Source organism: Schistosoma mansoni, chromosome 1 (genome assembly GCF_000237925.1).
Source record: "Schistosoma mansoni strain Puerto Rico chromosome 1, complete genome".
Lineage (NCBI taxonomy): Eukaryota > Metazoa > Platyhelminthes > Trematoda > Strigeidida > Schistosomatidae > Schistosoma > Schistosoma mansoni.
Window position 1 is genome coordinate 65,305,874 of NC_031495.1, and position 19,960 is coordinate 65,325,833.

Sequence of the window (19,960 nt, forward strand, 5' to 3'; positions counted from 1 at the left end):
ATCAGGACTCAGTGGCCGAGTGGATAACGCGATGGCGTGTGAAGCGAGGGTACTGGGTTCGAATCCCAGAGTGAGCATCAACTCTGAGATGCAGGTACATCCAGTTGACGAGTCCCAAATAGGACGAAGTGGCGCGCGTCCTGGATTCCACTGCTAGCCACTATCCATCTCTGCTTACCATTAGAATATTTTCTTATCAAATCTATATAGGATATTCAATGAAATTAAGTGTAGCATTTCCAGCTTGACGTCATTTTCTAAAAATATTAATCGTAAAGTAAAGAATTTTGTTCTATACGTAAAACAGAAGCTGAAACAATAAACTCGAGGAATGTTATCTCATACATCAACAAAAGAACATTGAATTATTTTAGTACGGTTAATATATAAACATACTCTCATTAGCAATCAGTTTATAATCAATCCAGTCACATTGACTTCATAAACCGATACTATATACATGAATTATTGTTATTTTGCCATTGGATTATCTATAACCTTTTTAGGAGACATTCGGATTACACATTGTGTTTTGATTTCGCATTATATTTCGATTAATTTGATCACTAAAAATAACCTACAACTTATTTTATATGATTTGTTTTACTAATTACAAATTCTGACCTTAGAAAAACATTAGTTCGAGCTCAAAAACTAACACACACACACACACGCGCAAATATAATTATTTTCATCTTGTACTGATGTGACAATGTTGTAGTATTGACCGCTCATTTTTAGTAGCTTCCAATCAGAAGAATAAAAGCACTAATTTAGTCTAATTCTATCCTGCTTGCCTTTAGACCTAAATGTTTTAGTTCGGTCTCTCAAAGGATTATACACATACACTGTTGATTAGATTCAAAATAACACAATTCATTTATCCAGTGACACATGGTTCACAGTTAACTTTCAGCCAATCTGAGTTTGTGATTGAAATTACATGGAGAACGTAATCCACATAAGGTCTTTATTTTTAATTATCTTTCATATTACAGACCCAAATAAATTATTGTATGCATCACTATAAGTGACGACATCAAAAAATTTATGGCTCCTTGTACTGCTTATAATTTAGTTATAACTACGGTACAAAACGGAAGTTATTTAAAGTCGTTTTTTTATCAAACATTTGTTTTAACGAAAGCACAAATTTAGTTCACTCAATAGGAACTATTTTTCGATAAAACGTTTTATTTAATTTTCAAACAAATATGTTAGTGTTTAAGCGATTAGGACTAATTATTGGGAGAATTGTTTCAAATAACTATTCATTCACAAAGTAATCAGGGTAAAATACCATGACATTTATCTCCATTCGTTGTAAAACAACTGAAAAACAACAACACATTACTGCAGCTAAACGTACAACGGTCCTACATGTTCTTAATTGAGATTGTCAACGGTGAAATACATTAAGTGTCCTTCGTCTATGTATGATTTATTAAACAGATGTCCTCATATCCTGATGAATGCTGATATTCTCATACATTTTTTTTCTATGTGAGGGGCGAAAATCAATATTACAATATATAACACATTAATGTTGTGTACGAGAGAGTTAAAATTAAAACTCACCATGGCATAAATAAATGCAGTTAACAAAAGTCGAGTTAAAAAGCGGAAATTCAAATATTTTACTATCATTCACTTCCTAGTATAAAAAAAATGAAGATATAATCAGTGTTGATATTCACTAATATTTTTAAATGAAGCCATTACTTACTTTCTTTACTTACGCCTGTTACTTCCGATGGAGCATAGGTCGCCGATCAGCATTCTCCAACCCACTCTGTCCTGGGCCTTCCTTTCTAGTTCTATCCGGTTGTTGTTCATTCTGCTCATGTCTGTTTCCATTTATCGGCGTAATGTGTTCTTTGGTCTTCCTCTTCTCCTTTGGCCTTCGGGATACCATGTGAGGGCTTGTCTTGTAACGCAGTTGGGTGATTTCCTCAATGTGTGTCCTATCCACTTCCAGCGCTTCTTCCTGATTTCTTCCTCCACTGGACGGAATCTGGTTTGTTGTCTCCCACAGTAACTTGTGCTGATAGTGTCTGGCCAACGGATTAGAAGTATCCTGCGTAGACAACTGTGAATAAACACCTGTATCTTCTGGATGATTGAAAAAAAACGCTAACCAAATGGTGCCATTATATGAAGAAAAATCAAGCTAATCTGCTACTGCACATTAAAATTCCCATTGACAAGTAGTTACTTCTTGTAACGTTATTTACTGGTAAACTCTATTTTCATACTACTTATCGAAGGTTCAAAAAAAGAAAAAATTGTAAAACCTATAACAGAACAGATGATTGATATATCCAAATATTCAAAACTTGAAAGTGATTTATTTTCCTCTTGTTATTTTTACTTCACAAAATGTTTTCTTTTCTAACCAGTAAAGAAACAGAAATTCAAAAAAAAGTATGTTAACCATTGAAGTAACTTCCGTTTTATTTTATAAAAACAAAATGTCTTCAAATTAAATATTGAATGTTTAATACAAAAAAAAATTGTTTGTTATTACCAACTAATATTGATCACATAAATTCTGTATTAGAAGGATAAAATAATTATTTACAGCTTAGACATATAAAACCATCTATAAAAGTTAATGGCATATTTGTTATTGTTAACCCTGATATGTCTTAACGATTGGCGTATCTTGTTGTAATTATATATTTTATGTACTTATGAAGCTGTTCAAAAACTAGCTACTCATGTTTATTTTTATTTATTTAGACACATAAATATCGGTACAAGGAAATACCAGATATATATGCACCGCACAAAACTCATTTGATTTGTGTGAGGACTGTGATACCGTCCAGGTGCCCAAATTTGAAACAGGTGGTTTCCCTAGGGGGGCCACACCCGGCGCCTTTGACTTAAAGATCTGATCCATAAGGCAGTGGAGCATCGTAAGGAGATGCAGTCCCATGGTAGCCGGTGACCAACAGTTGGTTCATACGCCATTCGTTCCTTCAGGATACTGAAGCCAGTCCATGTGCATCATTGGTTTTGAATCAGGGTTTTCCAACTCCCCAGGTGGACTTTCCGTGTCCACTGGGTTCGAGTCCGAGAGTGAACATCAACTCTGAGATGCAGGTACATCCAGTTGACGAGTCCCAAATAGGACGAAGTGGCGCGCGTCCTGGATTCCACTGCTAGCCACTATCCATCTTTGCTAACCATGCTTGTGAATTAAGGTATATCGAGGCAATACGCACAGTATGCACATATCCCAATTAGAGACTGACCAGTTGCAGTCCTAAACACATCGATGGGAAGATTCAAACAAACAATACTAAGTTGAATTTAAACTATGCTAATACTTTGAATAAATTATTGTTTTGTATTTAGCTGAAGAGAAAACAACAAAATTACATAGTGAATTCATTGCATTTCACAGACATTGATGTTCATTACTAAATTTCAGTAGTTTTGTATTGTTAAATATACTTACTAGATATATATTTTTTATATGTTGTTTATTTAAGATAAGAACATATGTGACTGGTGTGCTAGAAGTGTTAGCTAGGGACGCTGGGATTCCATATGGAAATGAAGAGTACAAAGAACGAATAAGAATATTTACAGAAGATCTAAAATTAGTAAGCACTGAGTTAAAAAAGGTATGTAACATGTTAGTCGATAATTTATTTCTAATTTTGTGATGGTATATTTTTATATTGAAATTTTCATTCTTTATATAAAATAGAATTAGCCCCGTTCATAACAACCTTTTAAAAATCAATAACAATAATGTGTATGGGATGAAGTTACTTCCTTAGTTTGACATTACAGACTGCCCTTAGTTAGACAACGATTAAAGACCAAGAAGCGATGGACAGTTGTTTTAATTTAGTATAGGAATACTCAGCAGTGTGTATCAACACCCTCGGCAGGTACTGAACCTAAGTGAATGGTTAACTTTAAGAGCTTACATTTAGTGGTTTACATTTCTAACTAGAGTCATTTAGTGATATTTTGTAATAGAATCATTCATATGTCCAACATATGACAAGAAGTGATTTCATTTTCTTATTTCGTGGTCACTAAAGTTCCCATATTGTGAGGATGGCCCACAGGTGAAGTGAACTCTATCAGAGCCTCCAGAGGCTCATAAAGAGCCCATACCAATCAGCGATTAATTAGAAACTATGCTACTAAAATAACGAGATCCTGATTGGCTGTTTAACATACTGCTACTATGGAAACTCAAGGTCTCTTAATTACTATAAAACCCCTGTATTTTCTGTACATAAATGAACCTTACAGTAAAGTGTTTCTCTCATACTCGTTTCTTCTTACTGGTGTTCAAGTCGCTGAGTAGTGCTAGCCCTGGGGTTATCGAAATAGCTTAGGATCTGAATAAAGCGTTCAACCTACGAGACATAACACATATACACATTAATTTTGTAAATAAAATGTACTGTTGTCAGCATAATAGACGAAAAGATAAAAGTTACCGTAATCCAGAATCCGAATTTGACGTAATCTTTATCATAATAATAATAGTTCAATCTAGTATAAATCTTTAAGTAAAAATAAAATGGGAATTGAAACATGACAAAGATGAACGGTGTGAACCCTAGTTCAATTCAATCAAAAATGGTAAGGAAAATGAAAAATTTTCAAAACAGTTATAGATCAGAAAACGTAATGATAACAGGATCGAAAGTAACAGTAAACCAATGGAAGTAAAAGTCGTGATTAAGAACGAGTCATTTATTTTCCTAATTGAAATAATAATTTATTGTTCCTTTTGTGTACTTATTACTCGAATAGTTAATGGAATTACTTAATTGTCCAGATTCATGATATATTTGCCTATGAAACTGTCAGGTAAACCAGAGTTATTAAATCTCATATTCCTTCGTACGTACTCATAAATTCTCTTAGATAAAATCCTGTGAGTCTTAGTTCGTCCTCCAATGAATACTTTTTTTCCAGCCAAGTGCTTCAAATTTAATAATGAAAATGAATTATCAACTTCAGAATAGCTAAGTTAAGCATTTCAGCAGTTACATAAAATACTTATAACTTGTGATGTAATATAATTTGATATACTTTATTATGCTGCTACTCAACATAAATAACAATGAAGAAGAATGGACTTATGTTATTAAGTTGGTTACAATGTATTACACTAGAAAATACTAATTTTTTACACAATAAATTCTGAACAATTAACTAAAATTATGTGAAGGGGTTTTTTGTGGAGATTTAGTATTTTCATAGTTGGAAGCGTGAGTCAATTGAAACTAGACCACTATGGAAAACCTGTAAGCACTGGACGGCCGTTTCGTCCTATTATGTGACTCCTCAGTAGTGCGCATCCACGACCTCGCCTCGCCTCGCGAGATTCGAACCCAGGACCTACCAGTGTCGCGCCAGAGCACTTAACCGACAGACCATTGAGCCGGCATTCCATGGTGTTTATGTCTAACTCCAACTAATCCACGAAGTTGAGAGATATCAACTCACTGAAGACAATTGGTGAACGGTTGATCAACTTCATGGATTGGTTGAAGTTAGACATAAAATTATGTGTTATTGAAAAAAAGGAAGTGATATTCAACTGTAAACGTAATCACACAAGAATTTCATAAATTAGTTGGTGTATATGAGGATCATATTTGTCTGATTTGTGATCTATTATTATTATTTTTTTAAATAATGACAATAAATATTTATTTCGATCAAGTTATATGATACCTGTCCAAATATGATCTAATCTATAAATTACGTCTAATTTAATCAAGTAATTTAAGAATAACTCATATTAAAAGGTTTTATAAAAATGAAATGTAATATTTTCACAGTATTATACACAGTTAAATTACGTCTTAACAACCAATTTCAAACAAACTCTTATGATAGATTTAAAATTAGCAAATCAAAAATAAAATTTCATTATAATTATAGTAATCGTACTAAAACGCCTCCTGTAGCTCTTCTAGGCCTACTGCCATAGGATCATCAAAGAATCTTTCAAAACAATGAGAGCAAATCACAATGATTGTTATCAGGTGTTATGCACCCACCAATGATAGCAACGACGACAATAAAGATAAGTTCTATGAGAGGCTGTAATTAATCATGGCGAAGTGCCAAAGAAAAGATCTCACTTTCCTAAGGGGACACCTAAAAGCCAGAGTCGGAATAGACAACACCGCATATGAAGATATCATGGGACGACATGGACTGACTGGGAGAGACAAACGGGAATGGTCACAGATTCTCAAGTTCATGACCATTCAACAAATTGTCTATAGGTGGCACAATATTCCCACACAAACACATACACAAAACCATATGGGTCTCACCGAATCACATCACACAGAACCAGATAGATCATATCTGGATCACTAAATATTCAGAAGATTGAAGGAAGACATGAGAATCAGCAGAGGAACTGACATCGCTTCAGGTCACCACCAACTGGTGGTTATTAAGATGGAACCGGAGTCAGGGAAGCACTGGTAGACTGGGGAAATAGCATTACAAAGGTTCAATACAGCATTCCTATGAGTTACTGACAAACTCGACCAACTCAAGATAACTCTCAACATGAGGTTCCAAGACTTACAAAATCTACTGAAAGAAGAAGAAACTATTGTGGAAACAACTGGAAAGGGATCAAGGAAGCATTAACTTCAACGTGTCAAGAGGTGCTAGCCCGCAAGAACCATTAATATAAAGAATAGGTTTCTATGAAAACCCCACACAAGATTGAGGAAAGGAAGAAGAATAAGAAGACAGCAATTAACAACAGTCGAACAAGAGCAGAGAAAGGAAAGGCACCGGCAGGGTACGCAGAAGCAAACAAGCAAGTGAAGAAGAGCATTAGAGCCGACAAGCATAAATACGTGGATGACCTAGCAACGACAGTGGAAAGGGTTGCAAGAGAAGGAAATATAAGGCAACTATATGACACAACGAAGGAACTGGTAGTGAAATATAGTAAATCAGAGAGACCGGTCAAGGAGAAAGAAGGAAAGACAATCACCAATATTCATGAGCAGTGGAACAGATGAGTAGAATACTTCGAGGACTTATTGTAAAGACCAGCTCCATTGAATCTACTGGACATCGAAGCTGCACATACAGACATTCACATGTAGGTCACTCCACCAACGATCGAAGAAAGCAAAATGTTCATCAGACAAATCGAGAGTGGGAAAGCAGAAGGACTAGACAACACACCAGCTAAAGTACTGAAGTCAAACATAGAAACAACTACAAACATCTTCACCTTCCATTCAAGAAGATTAAGGGGGATGGACAAGTGTCGACGGACTAGAAGGAAGAATACCTCATCAAGATAACAAAGAAAGGAGATCTGAGCACATGTGAGAACAACACAGGCATCACACCAGTGTCAGTACAAGGAACGTTTTCCAACAGAGTGTTTCTGAACCGGATGAAAGACGCAGTAGACGCCCAACTTCGAGATCAACAGGTTGGATTCCATAAGGATCGGTCGTGTACAGACTAAATCGCAACACTACGGGTCATCATTGAACAATCGGTTGAGTGGAACTTGTCACTATACATAAACTTCATTGAGTATGAGAAGGCGTTTGACAGTGTGGATAGGAGGACGTAATGGAAAATTCTTCGACACTATGCTGTGTACCTGAGAAGATCGTTTAACATCATACGGAATTCATACGACGGACTACAGTGTAAAGTCGTGTATGGAGAACAGCTGACAGATGCATCTCGAATGAGGATCGAAGTCAGACAGGGCTGCTTACTCTCACCCTTTCTCTTTCTTCTGGTAGTTGACTGGATTATGAAGACTTCGACATCTGAGGGGAAGCACGGAATACAATGGACAGCTCGGAATCAATTGGAAAATTTGGACTTCGCAGATGACCAGGCCTTTCTATCCCATACACATCCAAAAATACAGGTGTAGCATCAGTAGGCATCAACACACACAAGGGAAAAAGCAACATCCTCAAATACAAGATGGAGAACACCAACGCAATTACACTTGATGGAGAAATAGTAGAAGAGATGGAAAGTTTCACACTCTGGATAGCAACATCGATGAACAGGGAGGATCTGATATGGATGTGAAGGCGAGGATTGGCAAAAAAGGGCAGCATTCTTACATTTGGAAAATATATGGAACTCAGAACAACTATGAGCCATTATCAAAGACAGAATCTTCAATACGAACGTCAAAACAGTCAATTCTATTGTATGGAGATGAAACTTCGAGAATTATGACAAACATCATCAAAAGGTTACAAGTATTTATATATAATCGTCTACACAAGAAACTGAATGTCCGTCAACCGGATACCTTCAGCAACAGCAAACTGTGGGAGAGAACAAACCAACGTCCAACTGGAGTAGAGATTAGGGAGAGACGTTAGAAGTGGATAGGACATACATTGTGGTAATCATGAAACCGCATCACGACGCAAGTCCTAACTTGTAATCCTGAAGGGAAACGAAAGAGAGGAAGACCAAAGAACACACTGTGTAGGGAATTGGAAGCACGTAAAAAAGAATGAATAGAATTCGAAAAGAACTTGAAAGGATTGCTGAGAACAAAGTCGGTTAGAGAATCCTGGTGGGCTACCTATGTTCCTCCACGAGAAGTAACAAGAATTAGTCAGTAAGTTCTACCGCAATACATCCATGAAGAACATATTCGATGTATGATCTGGGACAAATAAGCATCACACAAGTTTACGTATTCCACAACATTGCAGTGAGAAAAACAGTTTACAATACAAGAAGCGAAACAGGAAGAATCTAATAACGTTTGAAGAGTGAAAATCGAAAAAACTTCAAATAGATCTCTAGAAGAATGGGTCAAATTAGACAATGAATGGTAAAGGAAGCCCAACGATAAACAAAAAACAGAAATTTGGCTGATATCTAACTAGGATTTGGTTATTAAAGGAATGCTATGGCTTTTACTTATTTGCAATTCAAAATGCATCTTTTGGATCACATAGTCGGCTTTATTACAAACAGTGTCGAGTATATAAAATTTCAACACAAAATAATTGAACTTTTAAATGTATCAGAATAATCTGACTGCATTAAGGCACATTGAAAAAAATATAACCAAACACCTGCTACATTCTAAAAAAATGTTGTTCACATATTTGTGTTTCTTTTCGCAAACTAACAACTACCCAGAAGAATACTACATTTCATTCACTGAACAGTACCATTAAACTAGTTTCTAGACAATCTAACAAAAGTTCTCCGGAGGAAATAAAATCAACGAGCCTGTTATAATACTTACTTACTTACTTACATATGCCTGTTACTCCCAATGGAGCATAGGCCGCCGACCAGCTTTCTCCACCCACTCTGTCCTGGGCTTCCTTTCTAGTTCTATCCAGTTCTTGTTCATTCTTCTCATGTCTGTCTCTATTTCTCGACGTAATGTGTTCTTTGGTCTTCCTCTTCTTCTTTGACCTTCAAGATTCCATGTGACGGCTTGTCTTGTGACGCAGTTGGGTGATTTCCTCAAGGTGTGCCCAATACACTTCCAGCGCTTCTTCCTGATTTCTCCCTCTGCTGGAATCTGGTTTGTTGTCTCCCACAGTAACTTGTTGCTGATAGTGTCTGGCCATCGGATCCGAAGTATCTTGCGTAGACAGCTGTTGATGAACACTTGTATCTTCTGGATAATGGCTTTCGTAGTTCTCCACGTCTCCGCCCCATACAGTAGAACTGTCTTGACATTTGTATTGAAAATTCTAACCTTGGTGTTGGTTGACAATTGTTTTGAGTTGCAGATGTTCTTCAGTTGTAAATATGCTGCTCCTGCTTTGCCGATCCGCGCCCTCACATCTGCATCTGATCCACCGTGTTCATCAATGATGCTGCCCAGATATGTAAAGGTTTCCACATCCTCCAAAGCTTCTCCGTCAAGTGTAATTTGATTGGTGCATATTGTATTGTATCGGAGAGTCTTGCTTTTCTCTTTGTTTATATTGAGACCTACTGCTGCTGAGGCTGCTGCTACACTGGTCGTTTTCTCCTGCATTTGTTGTTGCGTTTGTGATAGAAGAGCCAGATCATCCGCGAAGTCTAAATCGTCCAGCTGCATCCTGCCTGTCCACTGTATCCCGTGATTTCCTCCAGCTGTTGACGTCTTCATGATCCAGTCGATGACCAGGAGAAAGAGAAAGGGTGAGAGTAAGCAACCTTGCCTAACACCGGTCTTTACTTCAAACGAGTCAGTGAGTTGTCCTCCGTGAACGATTTGGCAGTTTAGTCCATCATAGGAGTTCCGTATGATATTTACTATCTTCTCAGGCACGCCGTAGTGTCGAAGAAACTTCCATAGTGTCGTCCTGTCCACGCTATCAAATGCCTTCTCGTAGTCGATGAAGTTGATGTAGAGTGATGAATTCCATTCGATTGATTGTTCCACAATGATCCGCAGAGTTGCGATTTGATCTGTGCACAATCTATCCTTACGAAATCCAGCTTGTTGATCTCGAAATTGGGCGTCCACGGAATCCTTCATCCTGTTTAACAATACTCGGTTGAAGACTTTTCCTGGTATTTCCAGCAAGTTTCTTTGTTGTATCATACAGTTGTCTCATGTTTCCCTCTCTTGCAGCCTTTTCCGCTGTCGTTGCTAAATCTTCCACATATTTACGTTTGTCAGCTCTGATGCTCCTCTTCACTTGCTTGTTTACTTCTGTGTATTCGGCTTGTGCCTTGGCTTTTTCTGCTCTCTTTCAGCTGGTATTGATTACTGCCTTATTGTTCCTCCTTGCTTCAATCTTATCCAGTGTATCAACACTGATTCATTTCTTGTGGTGGTGCTTCTTTTGGCCCAGAACCTCCTGACATGTTGGAATGATTGCTTCCTTGACGCCTTTCCAGTTGCTCTCTATGGTAGTCCCCTCTCCATTGAGTAGATCATGAAAGGCCTGGAACCTATTGCTGAGGGCTATGTTGAATTTGTTGAGTTTGTCAGCATCTCGACAAAAGGTCGTATTAAACTTTTGTGATGTTGTCCGCGCCGTTGTCCACTGCTTCTTGAGTTTTAGTTTCATCTTGGCGACCAGCAAATGATGATCGGATGCTATATCAGCTCCTCTTCTGGTTCTCACATCCTCCATCGTCCTTCTGAACATTTTGTTGATGCAGATATGGTCGATTTGATTCTGTGTAATGTGATCCGGTGAAATCCAAGTGGCTTTGTGTATGTTTTTGTGTGGGAATATGGTGCCACCTATGACCAGTTTATTGAAGGCACATAGGTTTGCAAATCTCTCACCATTTTCGTTCCTTTCTCCCAGTCCATGTTGTCCCATGACGTCTTCGTATCCAGTGTTGTCCATTCCAACCTTAGCATTGAGATCTCCCATCAGAATTATCAGGTCCTTGGTTGGGCACTTCTCGACGATCGACTGCAACCTATCGTAGAATTGGTCTTTAGCGTCTTCATCGTAGTCATTGGTAGGCGCATAGCATTGGATGACATTCATTGTAATGCCCTCTCTCTTTGTTTTGAAGGAGGCTTTGATGATCCTCGGTTCATGAGATTCCCATCCAATAAGTGCATTTTGTGCTTTTCTGGACAGCATCAATGCAACTCCTTGTGTATGTGGGGCATTTTCTTCTTCATGACCGGAGTATAACAGAAGTTCTCCTGAAGACAGTCGTTGTTGTCCAACCTGCGTCCAATGTGTTTCGCTGATTCCAAGAACCTCCAGGTTGTATTTTCTCATTTCCGCAGCAATTTGGAAGACTCTTCCGGTCTCCCACATTGTTCGGACATTCCATGTACCTATAAAAATTGTCGCTCTGATTGTAAGAAGGTGCATCGGCCTCATGACTTCCGAAGGAACTCGGCTTTCATCATGAGACGTCATAATTATTCCTTCTACTCCCAGGGCAGAGTTTGAAAGGTTTGAATGATTTTTTCTGGTTAGCGTTTTTTTAGCGAATTGATTTTCTACGGGATGGGGTCGCTAGCCCCATGCCCAACCCTCCTCCTTTACCCGGGCTTGGGACCGGCAGTAACCCCCAGAGGAGCTACAGGCGGAGTTAGCCTGTTATAATATATCTATTTTATTCATTAATTGCAAACGTTGGTCGTGGTCAAAGAACCAATGCACAGATTCAAAAATTTTATTCATCCTAGTTACAATCACGTTTCGCTAACCAAAGTGTTTTATAGAATACTAATTTTGGCTTAATATTGTTTGATTAGGAGATCATACTGGATGGTAAAAGCTCAGAAGCTTCACATCCACTCAGAGTTCGCTTCGATAATACGTTTAGAAAGGGAACTAAGACATTCACTATCAAGCTACCTATGTTGTCAAATTGCAAGCTCCTAAATCCAAGTACATATCAACTCGGCACCCAAATACTGTGAAACTATTCGTTCTAATTTAGACGAAAGTTCTTATACATATACATTGATGATTAAATAATTTTGAAAGCCTACAAATTATTTTCGTCATTGAATAAATTGGACAATATATCTCATTATTTTTCCTTAAATTCTGTTTTTACTCTTAGGTTTACCGAAGTACAAATCCGTCAAAGTGGTCACAAAAATCTAAACTTGGTGATTTAAATATCAATGGAAATGCTTTCGATTGGTCAGGCTTATTAGGTGCTTATTTTGATGAGACTTATGTGGTTTTTGATTCAGATTATCCAATTTATACCCGATATTTAGATTATTTACAAAAAATTCCAATAATTATTGGCACATTGGAAAGAAATTTCACAAAATCTGTAGCTGATCGGTAAGTAGATATTTGTAATTGTGATGATCATCTAGTGGACACTCTTCATACTTACTAACGCCTGTTATACCTAATGGATCAAGGGACACCGACCAGCAATCCCCAACCAAATCTTCTATGGGATCTCCTTTCCTGTTATTTCCAAATCTATTCTTTCTTTTGATATCTGCTTTCAATTCCCTACACAGTGTGTCCTTTCGTCTTCCTCTCTTCCACTTCCCTTCAAGATTTCAAGTTAAGGCTTGTCTTATCCACCTCCAGCATCTTTTCCTAATTTCCTCTTCAGCTGGACGTTGGTTTGTTCTCTCCCACAGTAGGCTGTTGTTGTTGGTGTCCGGTCAACGGACATTGAACATCTTGGGTATACAATTGAATACTCTTCATACATATTAAGTAACGAATTTTCATTAAGGGAAACTACTTTTTCTTGTTAGAACACATGAAGTTTTATTTAATTTTATAAGACTGAACGAATCCAGTAAGCAGAAATCTGTTTTATTCAGAGAAACAGTGACAATGTGTTCGGACAAAAAAACAATTCATTTTTTGCTTTACATTCAAGCAGTCTCAATAAAAATGATCATTGATTCATTGGATCTTTATCCGGTCAAGATAGGAGCACGTGTTGAACTCGCTTTTTTATAATAAAGGGCTTCAGTTTTTAATCATCTGTATGACACTAACTAATATTATTTAAAATATTAGAAAATAGTTGCTTTTAGTAAATTTCTCTTCATGAGATAACCATACTAAATATCACAGTGATTATTCTTTGCCTTAAAGTTAATCAAGAGTATGTAGGTATCATTACCAAGTCTTGATTTGATAATTTTGAATAAATTGAGCATTGGGTAGATTGTTTTAAATAAATTATATATTTGTAATATCCCAATGAGTAGAAAAATTAGATTTTCTACTCATTGGGATATTACAAATATATAATTTATTTAATCAAGAGTAGATCAATTGCCGTATCTATTTATAATTAGTCAAATGAAACATTCTAAAGCCATAAGGAAAAAAAATTTTTGATCAAAAGAATTATTGATACCAATTGTAATTTGAATAGAAAGAAATCCCAATGGTACTTGTATCCCTTTTTATTGATCTTAAAATAATTTGAAACCTAATAAACTGACGTAACAATTGATATTCCTTCTTCTAATATAATAATATGTTAGTTAGCAGAGATGGATAGTGGCTAGCAGTGGAATCCAGGACGCGCGTTTCGTCCTATTTGGGACTCGTCAACTGGATGTACCTGCATCTCAGAGTTGATGTTCACTCTGGGATTCGAACCCAGTACCCTCGCTTCAAACGCCATCGCGTTATCCACTCGGCCACTGAGTCCTGATAGCCACATAGAGAGACTGACCATTTGCAGTCCTAACAAATCGATGGGAAGATTCAAACAAACAATACTAAGTTGCATTTAAAAAATATCTTAGTTTATCAATTTGTTCCCTATAAAATATGTATGGTATTTCGAATGTTTATAAGGTATATTTTTCAATTATAATATTGACCTATTAAATATAGAAAAAATCATGATTACTTTTTTTAGGTATACTTCACATTCCTTTCAGGGTGAAATCAGTAGTAGTCTTTCAGTTAGTTAGTTAACATAATCAATTCAATGTAAAAGCCTTAAATTTAGAATGTAAGTGTATATGCACAGTAATTTTTGATATTTACCTTATAACAAAACCCCAAAATCAACAAAGAAGTAAACAAACGATAGCAAAAGGAGAAATCAAACAAGGAAATACAAACAGTTTATTAAGAAATGTATTAATGAAAATGTAGATGAATTTACTTAACCTCTTTATATGGGATTATACATATATAGATATATTAGCAAATAAAAAGGTTACGGCTAGAAGAAATGTTACTAACATTAAGGATAAATATGTTTTCATTTGTTAGTAGGTAAATTTTATACAAACAATGTGAGAAAATATTCCATCTATTTGACCTATGTACATAATGATTATGATTGACTTATAAACTTGGAAACATTGAGTTTATTTGATGAGTGCACTGTCATAAATAAATATTATCTTGGGTCATCGTTAATCGAGCATACAGAAAGCTGTTGTTTAAGAAAAGTTTCTTATTTTCACATTCTCCTAGTGAAAAAGTAGCCAAATTTTTATGATTTTTAGGTGGTTTTAAATTTTCTGAACTGAATAGTTCGATAAAGGAACATTATCTGAACAGAGTCTTCCTCTCGGGCTATAAACAGTCTCCCCCTCAAGGACTATAAAATTTCATTTTATGTACAATCATATAAGAGAAAAATAATTAAATAAAATAAAGGAATTTACTTCAGCTCTAACTATATGTTCTCAGACAGCACTCATTGTCAACTTTGAACTAGAGTTAATGATGATTTGCCATGTAAGTCGAAAGTACTTACCTACTTACTTACGCCTGTTACCCCCAATGGACCATTGGCTGCAGACCAGCATTCTCCAACCCACTCTGTTCTGGGCCTTCATTACTATTTCTATCTTATTGTTGTTCATTCTTCTCATATCTGTTTCCAAGAGAGGGCCTACCTTGTGACGCAATTGGGTGCTTTCCTCAATATGTGTCCTATCCACTTCGAAAGCTTCTTCTTGACGTCTTGATAATCCAGTAGATCACCAAGGGAAAGAGCGACTGTGAGAGTAAGCAACCTTGCCTAACACCGGTCTTTACTTCAAACGAGTCAGTGAGTTGTCCTCCGTGAACGATTTGGTAGTTTAGTCCATCATAGGAGTTCCGTATGATATTTACTATCTTCTCAGGCACACCGTAGTGTCGAAGAAGCCTCCATAGTGTTGTTCTGTCCACGCTATCAAATGCCTTCTCGTAGTCGATGAAGTTGATGTAGAGTGATGAGTTCCATTCGATTGATTGTTTCACAATAATCCGTAGAGTTGCGATTTGGTTTGTACACGATCGATTCTTAGGAAATCCGGCCTGTTGATCTCGAATTTAGGCGTCTACGGAATCCTTCATTTTGTTTAACAATACCCTGTTGAAGAATTTTCCTGGTATTAAGAGAAGAGTGATGCCCCTGTAGTTATCACACTTGCTGAGATCGCCCTTCTTTGGTATCTTGATCAGAAGTCCTTCTTTCCAGTCTGTTGGTACTTGTTCTTCATCCCAAATCTTACTGAAGAGGATGCGGAGTATCTCTGCAGTTGCTGCTACATCTGCTTTCAGTGAATCTGCCGGAATTTTGTCTTGTCCTACTGCTTTGCCGCTCTTGATTTATCTGATAGCCATGCTGATCTCTTCAGTTGTTGGTTCGCCAACATCGATTATGAGGTCTGTGGGTGCTGCTTCGATGTTGGGTGGGTTCAGTGGAGCTGGTCGATTCTAGAGTTCTTTCAAGTGTTCTACCCACCTGTTTCGTTGTTCTTCAATGTTGGTGATTACCTTGCCTTCCTTGCTTTTCACTGATTGTTCTGGTTTACAATAATTTCCAGCAAGTTTCTTTGTTGTGTTATACAGTTGTCTCATGTTTCCTTCTCTTTCAGCCTTTTCCGCCGTCGTAGCCACATCTTCTACATATTTACGTTTGTCAGCTCTGATGCTCCTCTTCACTTGCTTGTTTACTTCTGTGTATTCGGCTTGTGCCTTGGCTTTTTCTGCTCTCTTTCAGCTGGTATTGATTACTGCCTTATTGTTCCTCCTTGCTTCAATCTTATCCAGTGTATCAACACTGATTCATTTCTTGTGGTGGTGCTTCTTTTGGCCCAGAACCTCCTGACATGTTGGAATGATTGCTTCCTTGACGCCTTTCCAGTTGCTCTCTATGGTAGTCCCCTCTCCATTGAGTAGATCATGAAAGGCCTGGAATTTGTTGAGTTTGTCAGCATCTCGACGAAAGGCCGTATTAAACTTTTGTGATGTTGTCCGAGCCGTTGTCCAGTGCTTCTTGAGTTTTAGTTTCATCTTGGCGACCAGCAAATGATGATCTGATTCTATATTAGCTCCTCTCCTGGTTCTCACATCCTCCATAGCCTTTCTGAACTTTTTGCTGATGCAGATATGGTCGATTTGATTCTGTGTAGTGTGATCCCGCGAAATCCATGTGGTTTTGTGTATGATCTATGTGGGAATATGGTGCCGCCTATGACCAGTTAGTTGAAAGCACATAAGTTTGCAAACCTCTCACCATTTTCGTTCCTTTCTCACAGTCCATGTCGTCACATGATATCTTCGTATCCAGTGTTGTCCATTCCAACTTTGACATTTAAATCTCCCATCAGAATGGTCAAGTCCTTTGTTGGGCGTTTCTCAACAATTGACTGTGGCCTATCGTAGAATTGGTCTTTAACGTCTTCATTGTAATCGTTGGTAGGCGCATATCATTGAATGACGTTCACTGTAATTCGCTCTCTCTTTGTTTTGAAGGAGGCTTTGATGATCCTCGGTTCATGAGATTCCCATCCTATATGTTCTTTTCGTGCTGGTTTAGATGGCATAAGTGCAACTGCTTGTGTATGTGGGGCACTTCCGTCTTCATGGCCGGAATATATCAGTAGCTCTCCTGAAGCTAGTCTTTGTTGTCCAATATGCATCCGATGTGTTTCACTTATTCCAATCACTTCCAGATTGTATCTTTTCATTTCTGCAGCAACTTGGATGACTCTCCCGGTGTCCCACATTGTACGAGCATTCTATGTATCTAAATTAATGGTTTCTCTGGTTGTGAGAATGGGCATCAGCCTCGTGACTTCCGAAGGAACTCGGTTTTCATCCCGAGGCGTCATAACTCTTCTGAATGAAAATTTTCTAACTCCCCGGGCAGAGTTTAAATGGTTTGGATTATTTTTTCTGGTGAGGGTTTTTCTAGTGAGTAAGTTTTCTACGGGTTGGGGTCGCTAACCTCGCGCTCAACCCTCCTCCTTTATTCGGGCCTTGAACTAGCAGTAACCCCAGAGGGGCTGCAGGTATACTGTTAGTCGAAAGTACATTTTTATTTATTATTACACTCTTTATCAATTATTCCCCATACATTTATATTTCATACAGTGGCTAAAACTTATATTAAAATCTAGCTCTGTTTGTATTACCATCCATGTTTATAGGCTACAATTACCTACCATATAATGTGAGATCCCTGGTAAAATAAAGAAGACACATGTAATACAATCATACATAATAATTTCATGCTTACGAAGTTTCAATGTTTCCGTATATATTGTTATTTTTAGCAAATCTTTTGAAGATAACTGTCTCAGAAGATAGTTACTTAACATTTATTTCTGGTTTAGTTTCTTGTTCAGGGCATATGGATTAATTTAAAAACACTTATTACTCTGTGAAAAACAAATAAATAGGTCCGTTTTTTGACAAGCTAACAGCATAGGATTTTGTAAATTGTTTAATAAAATAAAGAATAATAATCCATTTTTATGTTTCCCTCTCTTGTGACTTCGAAGGTAAATCTATCGCCTATGTAAACAGATTACTAGATAACATCACTTCAACAAAGGCGTCAACTATTGTTAAGTTTGAACACTTAATGTGAATATACCACTCTTTATTTACTGATTTTAGTCCCATAAATAGTTTATTCATGTTTCTAAACAAATGTGTTAACAAATAGCATTAAACAAAACGCAAATTGTCATCACACTTTTATTTAAACAATGATCCACGATTACCTTTTATAGATTAAAAGTGACATGATAAAACATCTGATTAAAAAGTCAGTTATATTATTGTATTCAATTCAAGAGATAAGCTATTCTGTGTATTACACATTCAACTCATTGATATTTTTCAGTTTTGTAAAAAAGTTAAATTGATTTCATATGACAGATGCCATGTTATGTAAATCGTTGTCCAGACTGTTAGTTTCATAAGATTCATATCGTTAACAAGTAAATATCCACCATGATGAGCGCGTATAAGAGTGCTTACATTTTGTTCTCTTGATAGGAAGATTGTATATTGATAAATGACATTTGAAAAAAAATATGAGTTCGTATTCATCACAGATACTTCTGAGAGACTCATACAACCGTCTGTCTACAAATCTTATCAAAATTTCTCAATGAGACCTTATGCAAAAAATCGTCATCGTTAAAGAAAGAGAAAGTCACATCCAAAATACTTATGTTTAATAATTAAAGGCTCCACAGAAAGCGCTGGTCAGTTGTGGAATACATACTGCTTTGAACTAATCAACCAGATGCCTTCATAATCCGATGCAAAATTATCCTTTTAACAATGATTCATTGAGTAATTTTCGAAAGATAATTACTCAGATATTGAAGGAACGAATAATCTATGAAAGTTACAACTAACTACTAATTAGTTACTAGAATGTTATGAACATCATGCCAGCCGATCTTCAGTCTTGAATAATTCTGGCAAATAAGTTTATAATTAATCATAATAACTATACTATAGAGGAGTTTGAAATCTTAAGTTTGTAGTAATATTTTAATTTTAACTAACAAACTTCAGATTTATTCAAGCTTCCCACATGCTAGACAAATGTAAAACTGTTGCTTGATATTCGTCAGTTTCTAATGATCAAATGTTAGTGACTTAAAATTAAACTTTAATATAAATTTTTACTACCTATTATTGGTTAATCCATATGTGTTTTCAAGCAACAAAACTTTGGACAAGTTATAATTCGCCAAACATAAACACCTCACTTACGAATGATTAATTATAGAATATTGTTTTCAAAAAGAAATTATTTCTAAAAGTAAATTGAGGAAAACTAAACAATTTTATTGTAGATTTAAGTATGTAAAGTAGAATTCTGAAATACTCCGCGAATCCACTTTACACATTGATAGTCACTCCAAAACCTTTGCAAATCGGGGAAGATTTTAAACTAATTTTTAGTTTCAGACTCTTCCTTTCGTATATTGACAGCCAAAATCTTCAGCTCTCGGAAAACACGTTAGGTTGAAATGATTAACTTGAAATCCAACAGCTCATAAATCCTTTCTTATTGAATCAATGTTCATAAACTAACCTATTTAATCAGATCATTTAGATAAAGATCAGTTGTTTAGTTGGTTATCAATGTCTACCGGATCAGAACGAAAAGAATTTTAAATAATCCGTATTATATAAGAACTTTCGTCTAAATTAGAGCGAATAGTTTCACAGTATTTGAGCGCCGAGTTGATGTAAGACATTAAATAGGAATAATATATATTTGTAAA

The 19,960-nt window shown here is 36.5% G+C and overlaps 1 protein-coding gene and 1 non-coding gene across 2 annotated transcripts in view; one reads left to right on the forward strand and one right to left on the reverse strand.

The window, feature by feature from the left end:
* The window catches only part of Smp_000755 (family M13 non-peptidase homologue (M13 family)), a gene marked incomplete at its 5' end in the record, with an annotated part of 71,888 nt that overhangs the window by 25,130 nt on the left and 26,798 nt on the right, over nt 1-19,960 (forward strand). Inside the window, 2 exons of the mRNA XM_018795226.1 lie at nt 3,501-3,635; nt 12,535-12,767. Of these exons, the coding sequence (XP_018649560.1) occupies nt 3,501-3,635; nt 12,535-12,767 (368 nt within the window). The remainder of the gene's footprint in view (nt 1-3,500; nt 3,636-12,534; nt 12,768-19,960) is intronic.
* On the reverse strand, nt 14,048-14,113 carry Smp_tRNA_00397_Gln_TTG.1.1. Its single transcript has one exon. It is a non-coding gene (tRNA).